This window comes from Podarcis raffonei, chromosome 14 (genome assembly GCF_027172205.1).
Source record: "Podarcis raffonei isolate rPodRaf1 chromosome 14, rPodRaf1.pri, whole genome shotgun sequence".
Classification (NCBI taxonomy): Eukaryota; Metazoa; Chordata; class Lepidosauria; order Squamata; family Lacertidae; genus Podarcis; species Podarcis raffonei.
This window is the reverse complement of record NC_070615.1, coordinates 49,353,842-49,370,098: the sequence shown is the minus strand read 5'-3', so window position 1 is coordinate 49,370,098 and position 16,257 is coordinate 49,353,842. Positions and strand designations below refer to the sequence as shown.

Sequence of the window (16,257 nt, the reverse complement as noted above, 5' to 3'; positions counted from 1 at the left end):
AGGTGTTTAAAAGTTCTGTGAATCTCTGCTGGCAGAGCTGCAGGGATCGCCTGATGTTCGTCTTAAACAGGGATATTCCATTTGGCTTTGCAGGCTGATCGCTGCCCATCAACCTGTTCCCTTGCTCAAAGAGGCCTGGAACTTTTTAAAAAGCTCTATGAACCACTGGTCCTCCCTGCAACTTGAGGCGATGAAATGCCATTGTGATGACAGAGTGATTTGCAAAGAATGTATGAGAAGATCCCTGCCCCAAGACGCTTCCAATCCAGTAGGAGACACACAGGGAGGCAACCAAGGAAGGAGTCTGGAATGGCAGTGAGTAGATTGTTGTGACGCATTGTCAGAATTAAAATCACTGGTGTTTACTTTGTTTTTTGTTTTAACTACAGTGGTACCTCAGGTTACAGACGCTTCAGGTTACAGACTCCACTAACCCATGAATAATACCTTGGGTTAAGAACTTTGTTTCAGGATGAGAACAGAAATTGTGCGGTGGTGGCGCGGCAGCAGCGGGAGGCCCCATTAGCTAAAGTGGTACCTCAAGTTAAGAACGGTTTCAGGTTAAGAACGGACCTCCGGAACGAATTAAGTTCTTAACCCGAGGTACCACTGTATCTGTATTCTGCTAGCTGAAATTGATTTGCACTGTGTGTGTTTTACACATGCTTTTATTGCTTATTGGTATCCTGATGTTATTTCAATGCAGAGGTAGGGATCCTGTAGACCTACAGATGCTGTTGGACTACAACTCCCATCATTCCTGGCCAGCCAAAGTAATTAACAAAGGAACTAGTTGGACCAGTTCGCCAGGGGCCGACTTATCCATTCTACCTTCACATACACAGGATCATAGGTCTTACAAACTGACCCCCACCCCCAATCTATAACAATATATATCAGGCTTTGGGTTTTGAAACATTCCAATATGTGGGAGTTTGATTTGTATGACAAACTGAGAATGGACGTATCTCATCTGTTGGAAAGGCACATGTTGAAGGAGAGAGCTCTACAGTTATTTGGGCATAGAAGCCAGAAACTAGCCTCTTTGGGAAAGGTTTGATTTTCTGCCCTCTGCCTACCTGTATACCATCCATCCTTGCATTAACAAGCATGGCTAATTGGATGAAATGGAGATGTCTCAGGTGAGAACCCTATTCAGTTGGAGTTTGGCTTGATGGGGTTGGATGTTGAACCACAGTGAGGCATTGTGCATATGCGCCTCACCCAGGGGAAAGGATGTTGAACCACAGTGAGGCATTGTGCATATGCGCCTCACCCAGCCCTGTGGCCGAACTCTGTTTCCATTGCCAGGGATGGACGTAGCCAATGACTCAGCCTCCAATGCTCCAGATTGATTAAGGAGTCCTGTTCCCTTGCCCAGCTTGGCAGCGGCTGAAGCCGGGAGGTCCTGGGCACCCATTCAAGCGGCAATAAAAATTGAGGTATTTTGTGTTTGTTTTACTTACAAAATAAACAATTCCCCACATTTGATGAGCAAGCAATTTCATAAATGCCGCAGAGCAAACAGGCCACCGGAGTTTCACCTCGCATGTTTCCGGCTAGTTTCTCTCAGCTGCTGCTTGGGAAGGAAAGGGAATGGCTGATGCAAGATAGCCGGGAGCAGGAAAGGTGCAGAAGCTACAAGAGGGGGAGCAGGTTTGACTCAGGCTTTTGTTTCACAAAGCTATCAATGCACCTGAAGTTGGCTGTTTATTTTGCTCCAAAGACCAGATTGGGCAAATCCCACAATTAGGGTTTCCAGGCCAGGAGCATCTTGGATGTTGAGATTTCAGGGCCGAAATCTGAGGCTGAGGAGTGAGCCCTGGAGATGGAGCTTAATTGGGAGAGAGGAAGAGGGCAGACCTCCTGTCTGCAGAGTCGACACAGTGATTTGCAACTGGCTCCTGCCAGGCTGAAGGTTGCAAACTACGCATGTCGTCTTCTTATTCTGCAGGTCAACGTGGGGGTTATGCTCCAGGAATAGCACTTAAACATATTGGGTGTAATGGCAGGTGTGGCCACCCTATGCATCACTCAGTATGTGGAGAATGCAGGACACTGCCCACCTCAAAGCTGTGATCCAGCCCATGAGCTCTGCCTCCCTGCTTTCCACATTGCAAATGTTAACTCTCTTGTGCTCAATAGCACAACCCTCTTAAGTTCAGCTGAGGGGGAGCTTTGGTCCCCTTTGGCCTCATCCAGAGAATAGTTAATAAATGGCTAAAGGGGAGAGATGGATCTCCCACCTGCTAGAAGTTGTTGTTTAGTCGTTTAGTCGTGTCCAACTCTTCGTGACCCCATGGACCAGAGCACGCCAGGCACTCCTGTCTTCCACTGCCTCCCGCAGTTTGGTCAAACTCATGCTAGTAGCTTCGAGAACACTGTCCAACCATCTCGTCCTCTGTCATCCCCTTTTCCTTGTGCCCTCCATCTTTCCCAACATCATGGTCTTTTCCAAGGAGTCTTCTCTTCTCATGAGGTGGCCAAAGTATTGGAGCCTCAGCTTCAGGATCTGTCCTTCCAGTGAGCACTCAGGGCTGATTTCCTTCAGAATGGATAGGTTTGATCTTCTTGCAGTCCATGGGACTCTCAAGAATCTCCTCCAGCACCATAATTCCAAAGCTTCAATTCTTTGGCGATCAGCCTTCTTTATTGTCCAGCTCTCACTTCCACACATCACTTCTGGGAAAACCATGGCTTTAACTATACGGACCTTTGTTGGCAAGGTGATGTCTCTGCTTTCTTAAGCAGAGACATTTTTTAAGCAGAGACATTGCTAGAAGTGCAACGCTTTGTTTCCTCTGCACATTTTAATGTGTGTCCTCACCGCCCCCACCGCTGCCCAGTCTTCTGAGCCTTTAATTTTCCCCTCGCCTACTGACTGCATTAACGGCTTCCATAAATGCTCCTTCGATTAAATGCAGCTTCCTTTAACCAAGTGCATTTCACCAAACAGGGCCCCTAAACATTATCATTCCTTTGCCGGCCTTTTGGGGTGAACCACTGCCCGTCTTCTGCTTTGCCATCTCCAAGCAGTGCTCTCTCTCTCCCCCATCTTTCTCCTTAAAATAAAAGCCCATCTGGGTCTGCTGCTGGCAGGAACAAGATGTACCTTGACCTAAAGGGTCCCATCTTTCCCCTGGCATCTGCATGCTTGTTTTCATGGCTTAACAAGGGAATCTTTAACAGGGCTATGCTTTTCTTTCCCCCTTTCCTTCCCTTTGAGCTAAATTGGTTCCCTCCTTTCAGCAGTTTCCTCCCCCTCCCCTGCCTCCCTTCCCCGGCTTCCTGCCATTCTGCCCTTAAGGCCGGGTGTTTGTTCCGATCTCCTCTCTTCTGAAAAGGGCAACAGTGTCAGGAGCCGAAAGGGCAGCTCTGCAGTCATGTCTCTTCCCCCTGAGAGAACCTTTCGCACCTTGGGAATGTGAGAAAATCTCTCCTGGGAGGGCAGCACAACCTGTGGGTGTCAGCCAGACCCATTCACAACTATGGCCTCCAGGTGGTAGCCCCCTGTGGACAACCAACTCTTTTTAATGGACTAGCCCGCTGGCCACATGCCAGGGATGCAGAGGCCCAGATCTTGTTGGGCTTGCCCCTGCCCAGCCACCATGGCCAGCAGTCAAGAAGCACTATGGGCTCCACTGAAACAAACAGTCTAATTGGTCAACGTCTAAAAGATATCAAGCATCAGAACAACCTGGCCACTATAAGGAAATTCGGCCCTTGGTATGTTCAGTTCCCACCTCTCCATTTTGATTCTCTGGTCCCTTATCTGCACAAACGTATTATCCCAAAATACAGACATGCTTTTACACTTGCAAGACTGGATGTTTTGCCATCTGCAGTACTTGAGGGTCGATTCCAAAAGATCCCGCCAGAAAAACGTCTTTGCCTCTGTGGAGACGGTAGCGCCAAAACAGCGGCACACGTCCTCCTGTCCTGTACTCTCTACAAAGACCTGAGGAACGGGATCATCACCCCACTCGTACTAACCATCCCAGGGCGCTCAGCCACTGCCACAATGTCCTTTCTTCTATCAGATCAAAATGAGCAGAAAACAGCAAAGGTTGCTAGGTTCATAGCAGGGGCAATCAGAATAAGGGCCACTAACTGACTGCTGATTCAGGACTTTAAATTGTGCTTTTATATCAAATTTCCTTTTCTGTAATGTTTTACTTGCTATGGCCATTGGCTAATGCGAATAAAGTTTTCTCTCTCTCTCAAGGAGGACTGGAGTTGGAGAGCAGCAATATCTGTAAGGCTGAAGGTTCCCCTTTCCTTGCCACAGGCAACCAGGAACCCCATGCCAATGAATGAGTAGGCAGGCCATGAAAGAACAGTAAGCTTCGCATTGCGTGACCGCTCTCATCCAAAGTCCTCCTTCACACAGTGCGTAGCTGAACTGTGGAACTCCCTCCCACAGGAAACAGTGAGAGCCACCAACTTGGATGGCTTTAAAAGAGGAATAGACAAAATCACAGAGGATAAGTCTCCCCGTGGCTAGCAGCTTTGATGGCTGTGCTCTGCCTCCACCGTTGGGAATTGCGGGAGGGGAGCGCTCTTGTGCAGGATGCTGAACTAGATGGGGCCTTGGCTTGATCCAGCAGGCTCTTCTTTTGTTCTTAAGCTGCCTGAGAGTTGTTAGGCGGCCCCTTATTCCCCACATACCCCAGAAGTACAACTTTCAGAGTGGTTTAACAACCCCACTTCCCAGGGAGCTCTGGAAATTGTAGCTCTGGGGGCCTCCTAACATCTCTCTTGGCACCCTTAACAAATCCACCTCCCGTTGTAGCACCCTGCTTGTGGTTAACGCTTAGCTGGAATGAAATATTCAACGCAGCAATAGAGAAATTAAAATAATAATTTATTTGTCGGACAAATAAATAAGAGGCACAGTGGTATATGGTTACCAAGCTCTGGCCTGGCTTCCTGCCCTTATGGCCAGCACTTATATTCCCTCAGCTCAGCCCCCTTGCTCCTCCTTTGGCTGCCTCTGTCCAATCAGCCTGGTTAAAATTCCTATTGGCTGTTTGCTAGAACCAATCATAAAAGATACACCCATTTCCTATTACCTTTTATGGGAGACAAAGAGCTATATTTCCTTCTATTTATAATTGGCAAATAAGTAGTCATATATCTTACATTTACCTCGACCAGGCACCTTAATTACCAAATAACCTTTTGCCCTAGACTAGGCGCCTTAACTAACATTTCATCTTTTGCCCTATTGCCCTATTCACTCCAAAACAGATGATGGCTAATTTTATCTGAACAGATCTTTTTGTTCATCTCCCCACACATTATCAATGAAAGATCTCCTTCTTTGGAGGTCATTAAGCAAAGGCTCGACAACCATATGTCAGGAGTGCTCTGATGGTGTTTTTCTTGCTTGGCAGGGGTCTGGACTCAATGGCCCTCGTGGTCTATTCCAACTCTTCTATGATTCTATGATTTCTTACTTTCTAAATCCTTTGCATAATTACATTTAAGCCAATATTTCATAACATATATAGTTTTTTTAGAAGAAAGGGAACTTAGTAAAAGCTAAGCTAGATTCTAAATTCTAAAGATTCAAAGCAGTTTCAGAGAGAAGCCTCTTCCCTAGCCAGCTGCTGTTTGTATTAGCTCTTGCCCTTTTAACCTTGGGAAGATATGGCTCAAGTTTAATGGGAGGCACAATAATTATTACTATTTGTGTTTTTGCAACCTTGATTGTATTCTATAATTTGTATGGTCAGTGTGACCTTTTGCTCCTAGCCTGTAATTTCCTTTTACAACCCTGAGACACTGCTATAGATCAGGGGGGCCCTTGATCAAGAAGATAAACAGCTGCCAGAGTATGGTTTCTGCCTGGCATGAGAGATACAAACATTTACAAATATATATTTCTTTAAGGTCATTTTTAGAATACAGGAATCTGATCAAAATATAAGCCTTGATTAAAATGCAGGTTATGATCAGATGCCTCACCATAATTCTTTGGGGGGAGCCATGATGGTTTAAAGTGGAGCCACGGTGCTTTGAAGCTATGGTGTGAAGTGCTGGGTTGTCAGAATAACAACAGAGTATCAGGATGCCACCCAGGTGTGTGTGGAAATGATGGGCTTGTTTTCCCTGCTCTTATCGGTCCTCCCTCTTGTGAGCTCTCAGAAATGTTAATAGATTCTGAGTTGGGATTCCAAACTGCTGCTGTGCTATAAATAGACCAGCGCACTGCGCCCAGTTTCAAAGGACTCTCATTGATCCATCTTCTCATGGTCCTGGGCCAGATGCCTTTCCTGGGCGAGTCCTTCCACATCCTCCTGGATATTCCTTCTTTTGCCCTTGCCAGTTCCTTGTTCTGCTTCCTAGCCTGGCTTCCTTTTCACATGGGAATGAGTGAGCCCCTGGAAATGTATTTAAGCGGCATCGTTTTCATCAACAATTTAGAAATGTGACATCTTGCTCCTCAATCGCAGTCCTGCAAGGACCTCAGACCAGGAACAGTGTGAAGTCCTCTCTCTTAGCCTGATTAAAATGCCAGATGCAGCTAGACAGGAAGGCCTTAATCCTTAAACAGGCCTAGAATCTTGATCCTGGCTTCTGTAAAGGAATCTCTCGACTCCAGTTTCCCATGGACTGGCAGCACTGATTGCCCTTTAGGACTTTAGGAGTGTGACTGTGTTGTTGGCTGGGTCCTGCCCACATGCAAACACTTCGTAACCTAATGTTAAAGCAATGTACTGTCTTTTCCTTGCAATAAGCCACTTTTCTGAGCGTTTCTTGGTGTGAAGAGTTCTTCATCGGGTAGAAAGGCAAGAGTTTACATGCATTTAAAGAAAGCATGACTGTCTCCATCCTGTATTTTGTTTCTCTCATAGAAAGTGCACATTTGGGTCATATGTGCACAGGATATACATGTGGATTCAGACATAACACCTGGGGCTCAGAGGCAGACTGCCTTCTCCACTTTCCTAGAACACAGCCCTTGTTAGACCTGCCTTCTGCTCTGAATGTGCCAATTGTTGTTTTTAACAGCCGTCACCACTCCTTGTAGCAGTGAGTTCCATAAGTGCTGCTTCTGTGGTGAAGGATTCTCTTGCGTATCCTTTTCTCTGTGGGGTGGGGGCACAGGTGAGGCCAGTAGGCATCATTGCATAACTGAGTTGCAGAATGATGAAAGGAGGAGGAGAATTTTGCTCTCTCTGTGCCCTTCGCCATTTTAATTTGCCCTACATCGCTTAACTTACATTTCCCCCACCCTCTAAACCAAGAAGCCTCAAACAATTTTAGCCTTTGGTGGTGGGGGGAGTTTCTGTCATGCGCCTTTTACCTTCAAGAGTTAATCCAGGAAACAGGTTGGCCTGTTATTGACAGTGTGGTGTAGAGCAGGGGTAAGCAACCTAAGGTCTGTGGGCCGGATGCGGCCCAGTCGGCTTCTCAGTCCGCCCCACGGACGGTCTGGGAATCAGCATGTTTTTACATGAGTAGAATGTGTGCTTTTATTTAAAATGCATCTTTTGGTTATTTCTGGGGCATAGGAATTCGTTAATTTCCCTCCCAAAAAATATAGTCCGGCCCACCACATGGTCTGAGGGATGGTGGACTGGCTCAGTGCTGAAAAAGGTTGCTGACCCCTGGTGTAGAGAGATTCCTTGGATTGCTGTTTTCTCCCTGGCACCTAGAGCCACAAATAATTCAAGTGCACAAAAACTTCCCCACTAATATGTACCAGAAGCTGCATTTCCCAGGAAACATAAGCATGCTTTGAGCTCCCGTGCCTCTTTTTTTCTTAGAAGACTTGAAGATTGACCCTTCTGTCAACCGACACTTAATTCCTGAAGCAGGCTGTATCTGCGTCGTGTTTTCAATTTTGCCCGGGATTGGTGTCTTGCTCCTAAAACTCAGGATATGAAAGCATGGCTGTCTGTTTGACTTCCATCTGCTTTGCTGTTTCCAGTAATCACAGACTTCTGTACTTTCCTGCCTTCGTAATTCAACTGAGAATATTCTTTATGAGGCTGGTTTTTAGGTTTTGTGGCGGTGGTGGTGACTGCCGTTACTGAACTAAGAAAGATGGCAAAGGATAACTAAGATAATTCATAACGACACCTGACCATTTATGTTTTGTTTTAGAGTGAGCCAAGGGTTTCACATACTTTTCTCAGATTTAGAATAACTATTGTGTGGAAGCGGAGACCAGTGTGTGTGTGTGTGTGTGTGTGTCCCCCTACACCCTCGCTGGGGTGGCCCGTCTTGTTTCGCCACCTGAAGCAAAAAGGGGAGGGGGTTGCCAGGTGTGCCACCCCTCCTGCCACAGCCTCGCTTAATGGTGTCTTGGGAAGGTCCAGTAGAGCTCTCATGAGATTTCGCAGAGCTTGTCCAATGTCTCTCCAGAACCCAGAAGCTGCTGCAGCTGCTTCTCTTTGCTCTTCCACCAGTTTTGGGGGCACACATGTGGTGATGCCCCTTGGAGTCTACCGCCCGAGGCAGCTGCCTCAGTCTGCTTCATGGATGGGCTGGCCCCGCTCCGCTGGTGACTTTGGCACAAGAGGCAAAGCCCAGCTGCCTTTCATGCTTTGATCCAAGCCTCAGTTCTGAGGTAACTGTTAAAGCCGTGGCACCCCCCCGCACAGGGGGGCAATTTGATTTTTTAAGGGGGGCAATTCGAGAATGAGTTATTAACAGTGAATTTTTTGCAAATGTCCTTTCATTCTTTTGCTTTTCTCTTTCATGGATGCCACGTTCTTTGGAAGTTTGTTTAGACCAAGTTAATGAATGGCCTTTTAGGCTTCCTCCATGTGAATAGGAGTTCACTTCACAAATAATAAAAATTATATGTCATGGGGTGGGCATCTTTTGGTGAGCGCCTTTCCCCTTTACTTTACAGTGGTACCTCGGGTTACATACCCTTCAGGTTACATACGCTTCAGGTTACAGATTCCAGAAATAGGACCTTGGGTTAAGAACTTTGCTTCAGGTTGAGAACAGAAATCGTGCTCCAACAGTGTGGCGGCAGTGGGAGGCCCCATTAGCTGAAGTGGTGCTTCAGGTTAAGAACAGTTTCAGGTGAAGAACAGACCTCCAGAACAAATTAAGTTCTTAACCTGAGGTACCACTGTATTTCGGAATTTTCCTCTCTATAACTGGAATTGACTATAAAAAAAGCTCAACAACTTTCACCTGAACCCCCCCAAAAGGGGTAGCTGACTGCCAGTTTTTTATTCTGTGAGTAGATTGCAGTCTCTTGGGAGCTGGCTGTCCCTGGGCTAGACAGACAGTGAAGTAGAACTGAGACTTTGGCTAAGAGAGACTGGGTTCAGCTTCTGGCTTAACCGTGAAGCTCACTGTGTGGCCACCAGCCAGCGACTCACTGAGCCTCACACTTGGGTACACACCAGACATTTACGGCACATTCTCCCTCCTCCCCAAAGAATCCTGGGAACTGTTGTTTACACCCCCCCCCCTGCGTGCCAAAGAGCTGTAGTTCTCAGTGCTCTTAAGGGATTGCAGTTGCCATGATTCTTGGAGATGGAGGAAATGTGCCTTAAATAGTGTGTAGGCAGCTGCTGTTTCACAAGGTGGTTGTGAGGCCACGTAGGCAGCCACCGATTTCCTCAGAGAAAGAGCAGATAATAAATACAAAGGAAAGAGAAAGAGAAAGACAGAGGTTAGATGGAGAAGGACGTCTTGACAGCTTTCTAATGCCTGAGAGGATGCCAGGAAGAAGAGGAAGAGCTATTTCCTGCGTTGTCCTCTGGCAGGCAGCAATGGCCTTGAAAAAAAGAGTGCCCCACTTTGGGCCTGCCAGATGTTGGACTACAAGTCCCATAATCTCCCGCCATCTTTTCTTTTCTTTTTAATTGGTGTGTGCCACTTTTGGATAGTTGTCTGAAAAGTGGGATGAAATTACAGTGGTACCTCAGGTTAAGTACTTAATTTGTTCCGGAGGTCCGTACTTAACCTGAAACTGTGCTTAACCTGAAGCACTGCTTTAGCTAATGGGGCATCCTGCTGCTGCCGCGCCACCGGAGCACAATTTCTGTTCTCATCCTGAAGCAAAGTTCTTAACCTGAAGCACTATTTCTGGGTTAGCAGATTGTGTAACCTGAAGCGTATGTAACCCGAGGTACCACTGTACAGTACATAAACATTTTTTTAAAAATAAAAAAGCTAGATACGCTTCCCACTTATTATAAATGGTGTCCTCTTCTGTGGTGGCCCCTAAGCTGTGACCCTCCTTCCCCACAGAAGTGCGCCTGGCACCTTCATTATGCAGTTTCTGAAGGATTCTGAAGAGGCCGCTCTTTACCCTGTCTTTTGACACACGAGATGTATATTTTCGGGACCCAACTTATTTTTTTGTGATTGTAAGTTGTTTTAATCTCTCTCTCTCTCCTGTGTGTGTGTGTGTGTGGGGGTAACCTGCCCTGGGACCTTAGGAGGAAAGGTGGGTAATTAATAAACAAACAAATAAAAAAACACCCTCCTTCCACACTGGCCATGCTGATAGGAGCTGCAGTCCAATAACATCTCAAGGACACCATTTTGCAAGAGTGGGAAGTACACCTAGATTATAGGAGCTTTATGACATTCCAAAGCAACAAATGGTGAATGGGATTTACATGAGGAGGAGTCTGACCTTCCATTTGTTTTTAAGAGAAAATGCTGATGGTGGAACAGAAAAAGAGTCTTCCAGGTTCTGTGTACTCCATGTGTTGAGTTTGAGGATATGCCGAAGGCCTGAGTGGCACATTCAGGAAAACACGTGGTACAACACAGTTTGGGAACACACCGTGGGAACATACCAACAGGGCTTCTGTGTTTGAATGCTCTCCCTTGTGGCAAAACCTTTCGCCCAGTGGAAAGTTGGCATGATAGCAAAAAGGCACCTCTCTTTTCTATGAACAAAGTGTTGGGTTGTTGTTGTTTTTAATGTGGTAATATGGAGGAGCATTAAAGTATACTTCACCCAAATTCTGAATTGGTGCATTCCCTAGAAGACGTGAACTGTGTGTTGTTGCTGCTTTAAAGTAAATTGCCCCAATAGATTGATCAGTTGGTCTCTGGGATCCAACATAGGGTTGGTCACATTTTAGAATACAGTATTCTTCTCAATTTATAAGTATATCTGTGGTGTAGTCAGGATTTCAGGCACAGTCTAAGCACCACCATTCTGGGCTGTCCCACAACATGCCGTTGAGGTTGCTGGTGGCTATTTTGGAATCAGGGACTCTTGTGCCTCAGGCAAATTGTAGCTGTGACACTGGGAATGCTTGTGCATAGATGCGGCTACCTCACCCCCTTGCAGTGAAACAGATAGATATTCACTGCCAGTGCTCCTCTATCAATTGGTTCTGTCACACAGGGTGGCCTTTGGCCATCATTTGGCAACTGGCGTGCCTCACCGTAAAGACGGATCTCATTTTATTGCCAACTTTCCCTGTTGCAAACTGAGCAAAAAACAGTCCGTAAGAAAAAGAATGGGGGCTGCGAACATAGTATTGAGATAGGAATCTCAAGTGGGTTCTGCTTTCCATCCCTGGGAAGCAAATAATTGCTAAGGCTGGTGCATTAATTTGGCACACACCGAGGAATTTGGGTCTTAGCAGTGAGAAAACTTTCCCACCTTTGCTGTGCCCCAATTTTCAGAAGCTGGTGTCTATGTGGATAGTGCTGTTAAATGGTTTAATCACTAGGGGGCGCTAGACCCAACTGAGTGGAATCAGGGGATTTCTTGTCATTCCCAGAAGCTGATACTATCTACACAAGCATGGGAGAGAAGGTGCTGTCAGGTCCTGCTTGCAGGCTTCCCATATGCACCTGGTTTTCCAATGTGAGGACAAGATGCAGGAGCTGTTGACCTGATCTAGCAATAGGATATTATTATTCTAGTCGCTAGGGAACACTCTGGACTCAGTTGTACCTGGGTGGGTTTTTCTGTGTGGGTCATGTCATTCTATAGTTTAGTCAGCAGGTGGTGCGGGACTTAGTTTTATCTGGGTGTAGCCAAGAGTTATATTTTGGAGAGAGAGCAGAATCCTTGACCAGCTCCTTTACTAGTGTATGACCTCTCAGTCTTCTGCGACATGGTGCCAGAAGTCACATTTTTAAATCCATTGAATCCTTATTAGACAAGGAAATTGGGCAGAGCTGCCTGACCTAGAAGCCTCCTGCTTTAAGAATCATGCAGACCAGCCTAAGTGGAGGAGGAAGATTTGCTTATACATGTCTTGGTGAACCTCAGAAATGAGAGGAGCGCTGCCATTTTCTCAGCACACTTGGAATTGACCAGAACTGAAGTCAGCAAACATCCATGGAATGCAAGACACACCCCACCCTCCCAACAGAGAACCAGAAAAAAAGTCAAGCCAAGGTAGGGTGTTTGGTTTTTTTTTCTTTTTTCTAAAATCCATGATTAAAACCTGGTACAAACAGGTGAATATATAGATATATTTCTTTTAGTAGATGTAATATTTTTTTCCTTTCTCTTTCTCTCTCTCTCATTATACAGCAAACATTTGCAAATATAGAATTTCTTTTTCTCTCTCTGTACAATAGAGCGGTGTCGGTTTTTACAAGGCGACACACACTTCACGAAAGAAATGCACAAATGGGACTTCAGGCGGTTCGTAGTCTAAACTGGAAGACTCCATTTGCAAAAGGCCCAAAAAGAATTATCTTTTTAATGTTTATTTTTTTAATAAAAAAAAAACACACCTTCTGCTAACTTTTTCTGATTTACCTTTTTGTGTGTGTGTGTGTTTCGTTTTTTACTTTTTGGTTACTGAAAGGAAGAAGAAGACAAAACTGTACACAGAGTCCACAAGAAACCACAGATTCATGAGTCATGCGATGCAGTCGTGGTTACTCCAGTATTCCTTTCATTTTGTGCCTCTCTTTCTCTTTCCCTGTTGTTTTTCACTCAGGTTTTTTTTTTAAATTCATTTTTTCTGCTTTTTTTTATAAAAAGAAAACATTTCTCCCCCACTCCACCATTTACCTATTAGTTTTTCAACATTGTAGGTGTTTCCCTCCCTTTCTCTTTTCAAATTTGGTGTGGATCTCACGAATGCGAGACAATATTTTAATACCTCTCTCTCTCTGTTACATTATATAGAATAATTATAGATAAGTTATTTATTTTTGTGTGTGTATGTGTGTTTTTAAAGACAAGTCTGGATTAAAAATAGCTGCTGCTGATTTCGTTTGTTTTGTTTTGGTCCAGTATTAAGTCACGAGTTACAGGTTTTGAGGACTCAGGACTTGTGCTGGGCAGACACCCCTTTCCAGTAGTCTAAGATGTCATGCAGGTCCTCGTCTTTGGCAAACTGGACCTTTTTGCGTAGGGCGTGGCCAGCCGCCATGTACTCCTCCTCGTCTTTGTGGCGCTTGCGGTTCAGTTTGAAGCGCTCCCAGATGCTGTGGGAAGGCTTGCACGTGTACTCTGGGCTAGAGGTGTAGCTCAGGTTGTGGTACTGGGGGGAGAGCTGAGAGTAAGCCAAGTCCCTGGGCCGGGGCCTGGTCAAAGGTTCCAAGATGGAAGGCTTGCGCACGCCCATACTCTCGTGCTGCTGCTCCCCCTGGTGGGACCCTGGGTACGAGTGCCGGTGCTCGCTGTACTGGCGGATCTTCTCGGCCTCGGCCCGCAAGATGGCGGCCGCCGGCGTCACAGTGAGGATGGTGTCTGTGGTTGGAGACGTCTTCTCGATATATTTGGCTTCGGATTTGTGGGCGGAGCCCTCGGAGCGGAAGGATCGGGGGCTCCGGACGGAGCCGCTGGAAGAGGTGCTGGAGCGCTTGGGGGGCCCCTCCATGCTGTGGTGCCTCTGCAGGGGGTGGTTGTAGCTCTCCTTGTAGACTGGAGCCAGGAAGCTGTGTTTGCTCGGGATCTGTTCAGACAGGAGCACCAGCTGAGGCTCGGCCGTGGACACCGCCCCCGACTTCACCCCCTGGAAGGAGGTGGACTCCGATTTCAAGGCATCGATGCAGTTGTTGATGATCTGGTTGACCTTGTCCACCTCCTTCGTGATGGTGGAGATCTCCGCCACCGAGCTCTGGCTGTCGGGCTGCAGGGGCAGCTCGCAGTCCCTCCTCTCGGGCTGCTCGCCCGTACGCACCTCCATGTAGTTGCCCTTCGTGGCCTTGGGGGTCTCGCTCTTGTCGATCAGCTTGTACTGCTCGACTTCCCCCACGGAAGGGAGGTAGGGGATGCGGGTCATCGTCTCGCCGCCCAGCATCTGCCCTTGGGACAGCTGGGAGATGCTGGTCGCCTCCATCTCCGGCCCATACTTCAGCTCAATGATGGTCTTCTTCATGTTGATGGCAGCCTTCTTGTGCTTCTCCTCCTGCTGGCGCCTCTTCCGGAGGCAGTAGTACACCACCCCAAGGACAATCACCATCCCAAACAGGCAGCCCAGGATCGTCATGATGTAGTGAGTGGCCGTCGAAGGGCTGGGCACCGGCTCCTCCCGGTTATGCTTGTTGAGGTTGATGGTGAGGCAGGTGTAGTTGTACCTGGAGACGCGGTTGGAGGACATCACGCAGTAGGTGTAGTCTTCGTTGGGGCCCAGGTCCGTCAGCGTGATGTCCTCCTTCTTCTTCAGCAGCTTGGTGAGGACGTTGTAGCGGCCGTTCTCGAACTGCGCCAGGGTGTACATCTTGCTGAAGGGCACCGGGATCTGCACGCTCAGGATGGCCGAGTTGTGGGTCAGCTGCTTCACTTTCATGGTGGGGAACAGGCCCGGGTCGATCACGGGGGTGTGCAGCGAGGCCTGGGGCGTGGTGCCGTCCCCAGAGAAGCATTCCTCCTCGGGGCACGGGCTCTCAGGCGGAGCGGTGGTCACCGGGTTCTTCAGCGGGATCAAGTAAGGCGGCATGGTGTAGGGGCCCCCGGTGCAGAGGGAGGACAGCATGCCCAGGGCATTGCGGTACCCGCTCCGGCCTTGGCCCAGAAGGTAGTAGCCAGAGTAGTCTGGCGGCGAGTCACACTGCATGCGGTCGTAGGTGCGGGTCATGTTGGTGAAGCCCTCGAGCCACTGGAGGAAGCCCAAGAGCTCGCAGGAGCAGTAGAAGGGGTTGCTGTAGAGTTCGCAGACAGACAGCTTGGCCAGGCCCCGGAAGGTGCTGCTGTCCAGCCTCTGGATTCTGTTCATCGACAGGTCAATGTTGACGATGTTGAGGCACTCCCCGAAGGCGTTGGGGGTGACGGACTCGATGAGGTTGGCCTGGAGGTAGAGGTACTCCAGCTTCCCCAGGCCCCGCAGGATCCCCTCCGTCAGGTTCCTCAGGCGGTTGTAGCCCAGCTGCAGCACTTGCAAGTTGTACTGCCCGGAGAAGGCACCGTCCTCGACGTAGGAGATCTCGTTCTTGGTCAGGTTGAGGTATGTGAGATTGCTGAAGCGGCTGAGGGAGGAGAACTGCACGCTCTTGATCTTGTTGTCGTTCAGCCTCAGGTCCAGGATGGTGCTGTTGATCTGCTGCGGGATGGACTCGTAGGGCGGCTGGTTCTGGCTGCAGATGGCCAGCCACACAAAGCCCTTCTCGCCCTCGATCAGCCAGCAGTCCGCCTGCGCCTTCCCCACGTACAGGAGGGAGACGGCCGCCACGCAGGTGCACAGGGCTGACGTCGCGGCCCACCGGCGGCCTGCCATTTGGGAGGGCTGGGCGGGGACGAGGGGCCTGCAAGGGGAAAGGGGCGACAGTCTGCCTCACAGCACAAGACCCCGCCTTGGGTTAGTGTTCGCCATTCTCTCCTTGCGCTCCATGGTTTCGGACCATGAAGGGAACATCCAGTCGGAGGAGGAGGTGGGAAGGGGATTCCTCGTCCGGCGCTGATCTTTCCCAGGGTGCCCCCTTGGGCAAAAAGCTCTAGCAAAGGGCTTTCTGGCAAGCTGTCTCTCCTGCCATCCTATTGGTCTTCCTTTGGGGGGGGCGCAAGGAGGGACCTGGGCGGAAGAGGGAGGTCCGGTTCAGGCACACACTTCTCTCTCCCTCTCGGCAGGGCGTTTCCCGGTGCTCGTCTTGCCGCCGGCTTCTCCTTTGAGGCTCGGCTCCTTCTCCATCACCCTTCCTTGTCACGACTGCCTCTGGTAATGCTGCTTCTGCTGGGTTACTTGGGTCTCCTGCCGACAAAGAAGCAGAGAGGGGGGAAGGCAATTAGTGGGATTTGTCAAAGTGAAATGCAGCCCCTGTAAAACAGCACACTTCCCCCGCCGGGTAGGAATAATATAGGGACACTGGAAACTGCCTTTGTCTAACTTACTGTTGTCGGCACTG

General features: G+C 48.4%; 1 protein-coding gene and 1 long non-coding RNA gene across 3 annotated transcripts in view; one reads left to right on the top strand and one right to left on the bottom strand.

Moving 5' to 3' along the window:
* Positions 1 to 215: 215 nt before the first annotated feature.
* The window catches only part of LOC128401260 (uncharacterized), a 38,522-nt gene continuing 22,480 nt past the window's right edge, over positions 216 to 16,257 (top strand). Inside the window, exons 1-3 of the long non-coding RNA XR_008327451.1 lie at positions 216 to 315; positions 1,382 to 1,442; positions 12,227 to 12,355. This is a non-coding gene — a long non-coding RNA (uncharacterized LOC128401260). The remainder of the gene's footprint in view (positions 316 to 1,381; positions 1,443 to 12,226; positions 12,356 to 16,257) is intronic.
* The window catches only part of ELFN1 (extracellular leucine rich repeat and fibronectin type III domain containing 1), a 249,476-nt gene continuing 245,608 nt past the window's right edge, over positions 12,390 to 16,257 (bottom strand). For both annotated transcript variants that reach the window (XM_053364050.1, XM_053364051.1), the window contains exon 4: positions 12,390 to 16,103. In XM_053364050.1, coding sequence (XP_053220025.1) covers positions 13,239 to 15,632 — 2,394 coding nt within the window. In that variant the 5' untranslated portion in view covers positions 15,633 to 16,103 and the 3' untranslated portion in view covers positions 12,390 to 13,238. The remainder of the gene's footprint in view (positions 16,104 to 16,257) is intronic.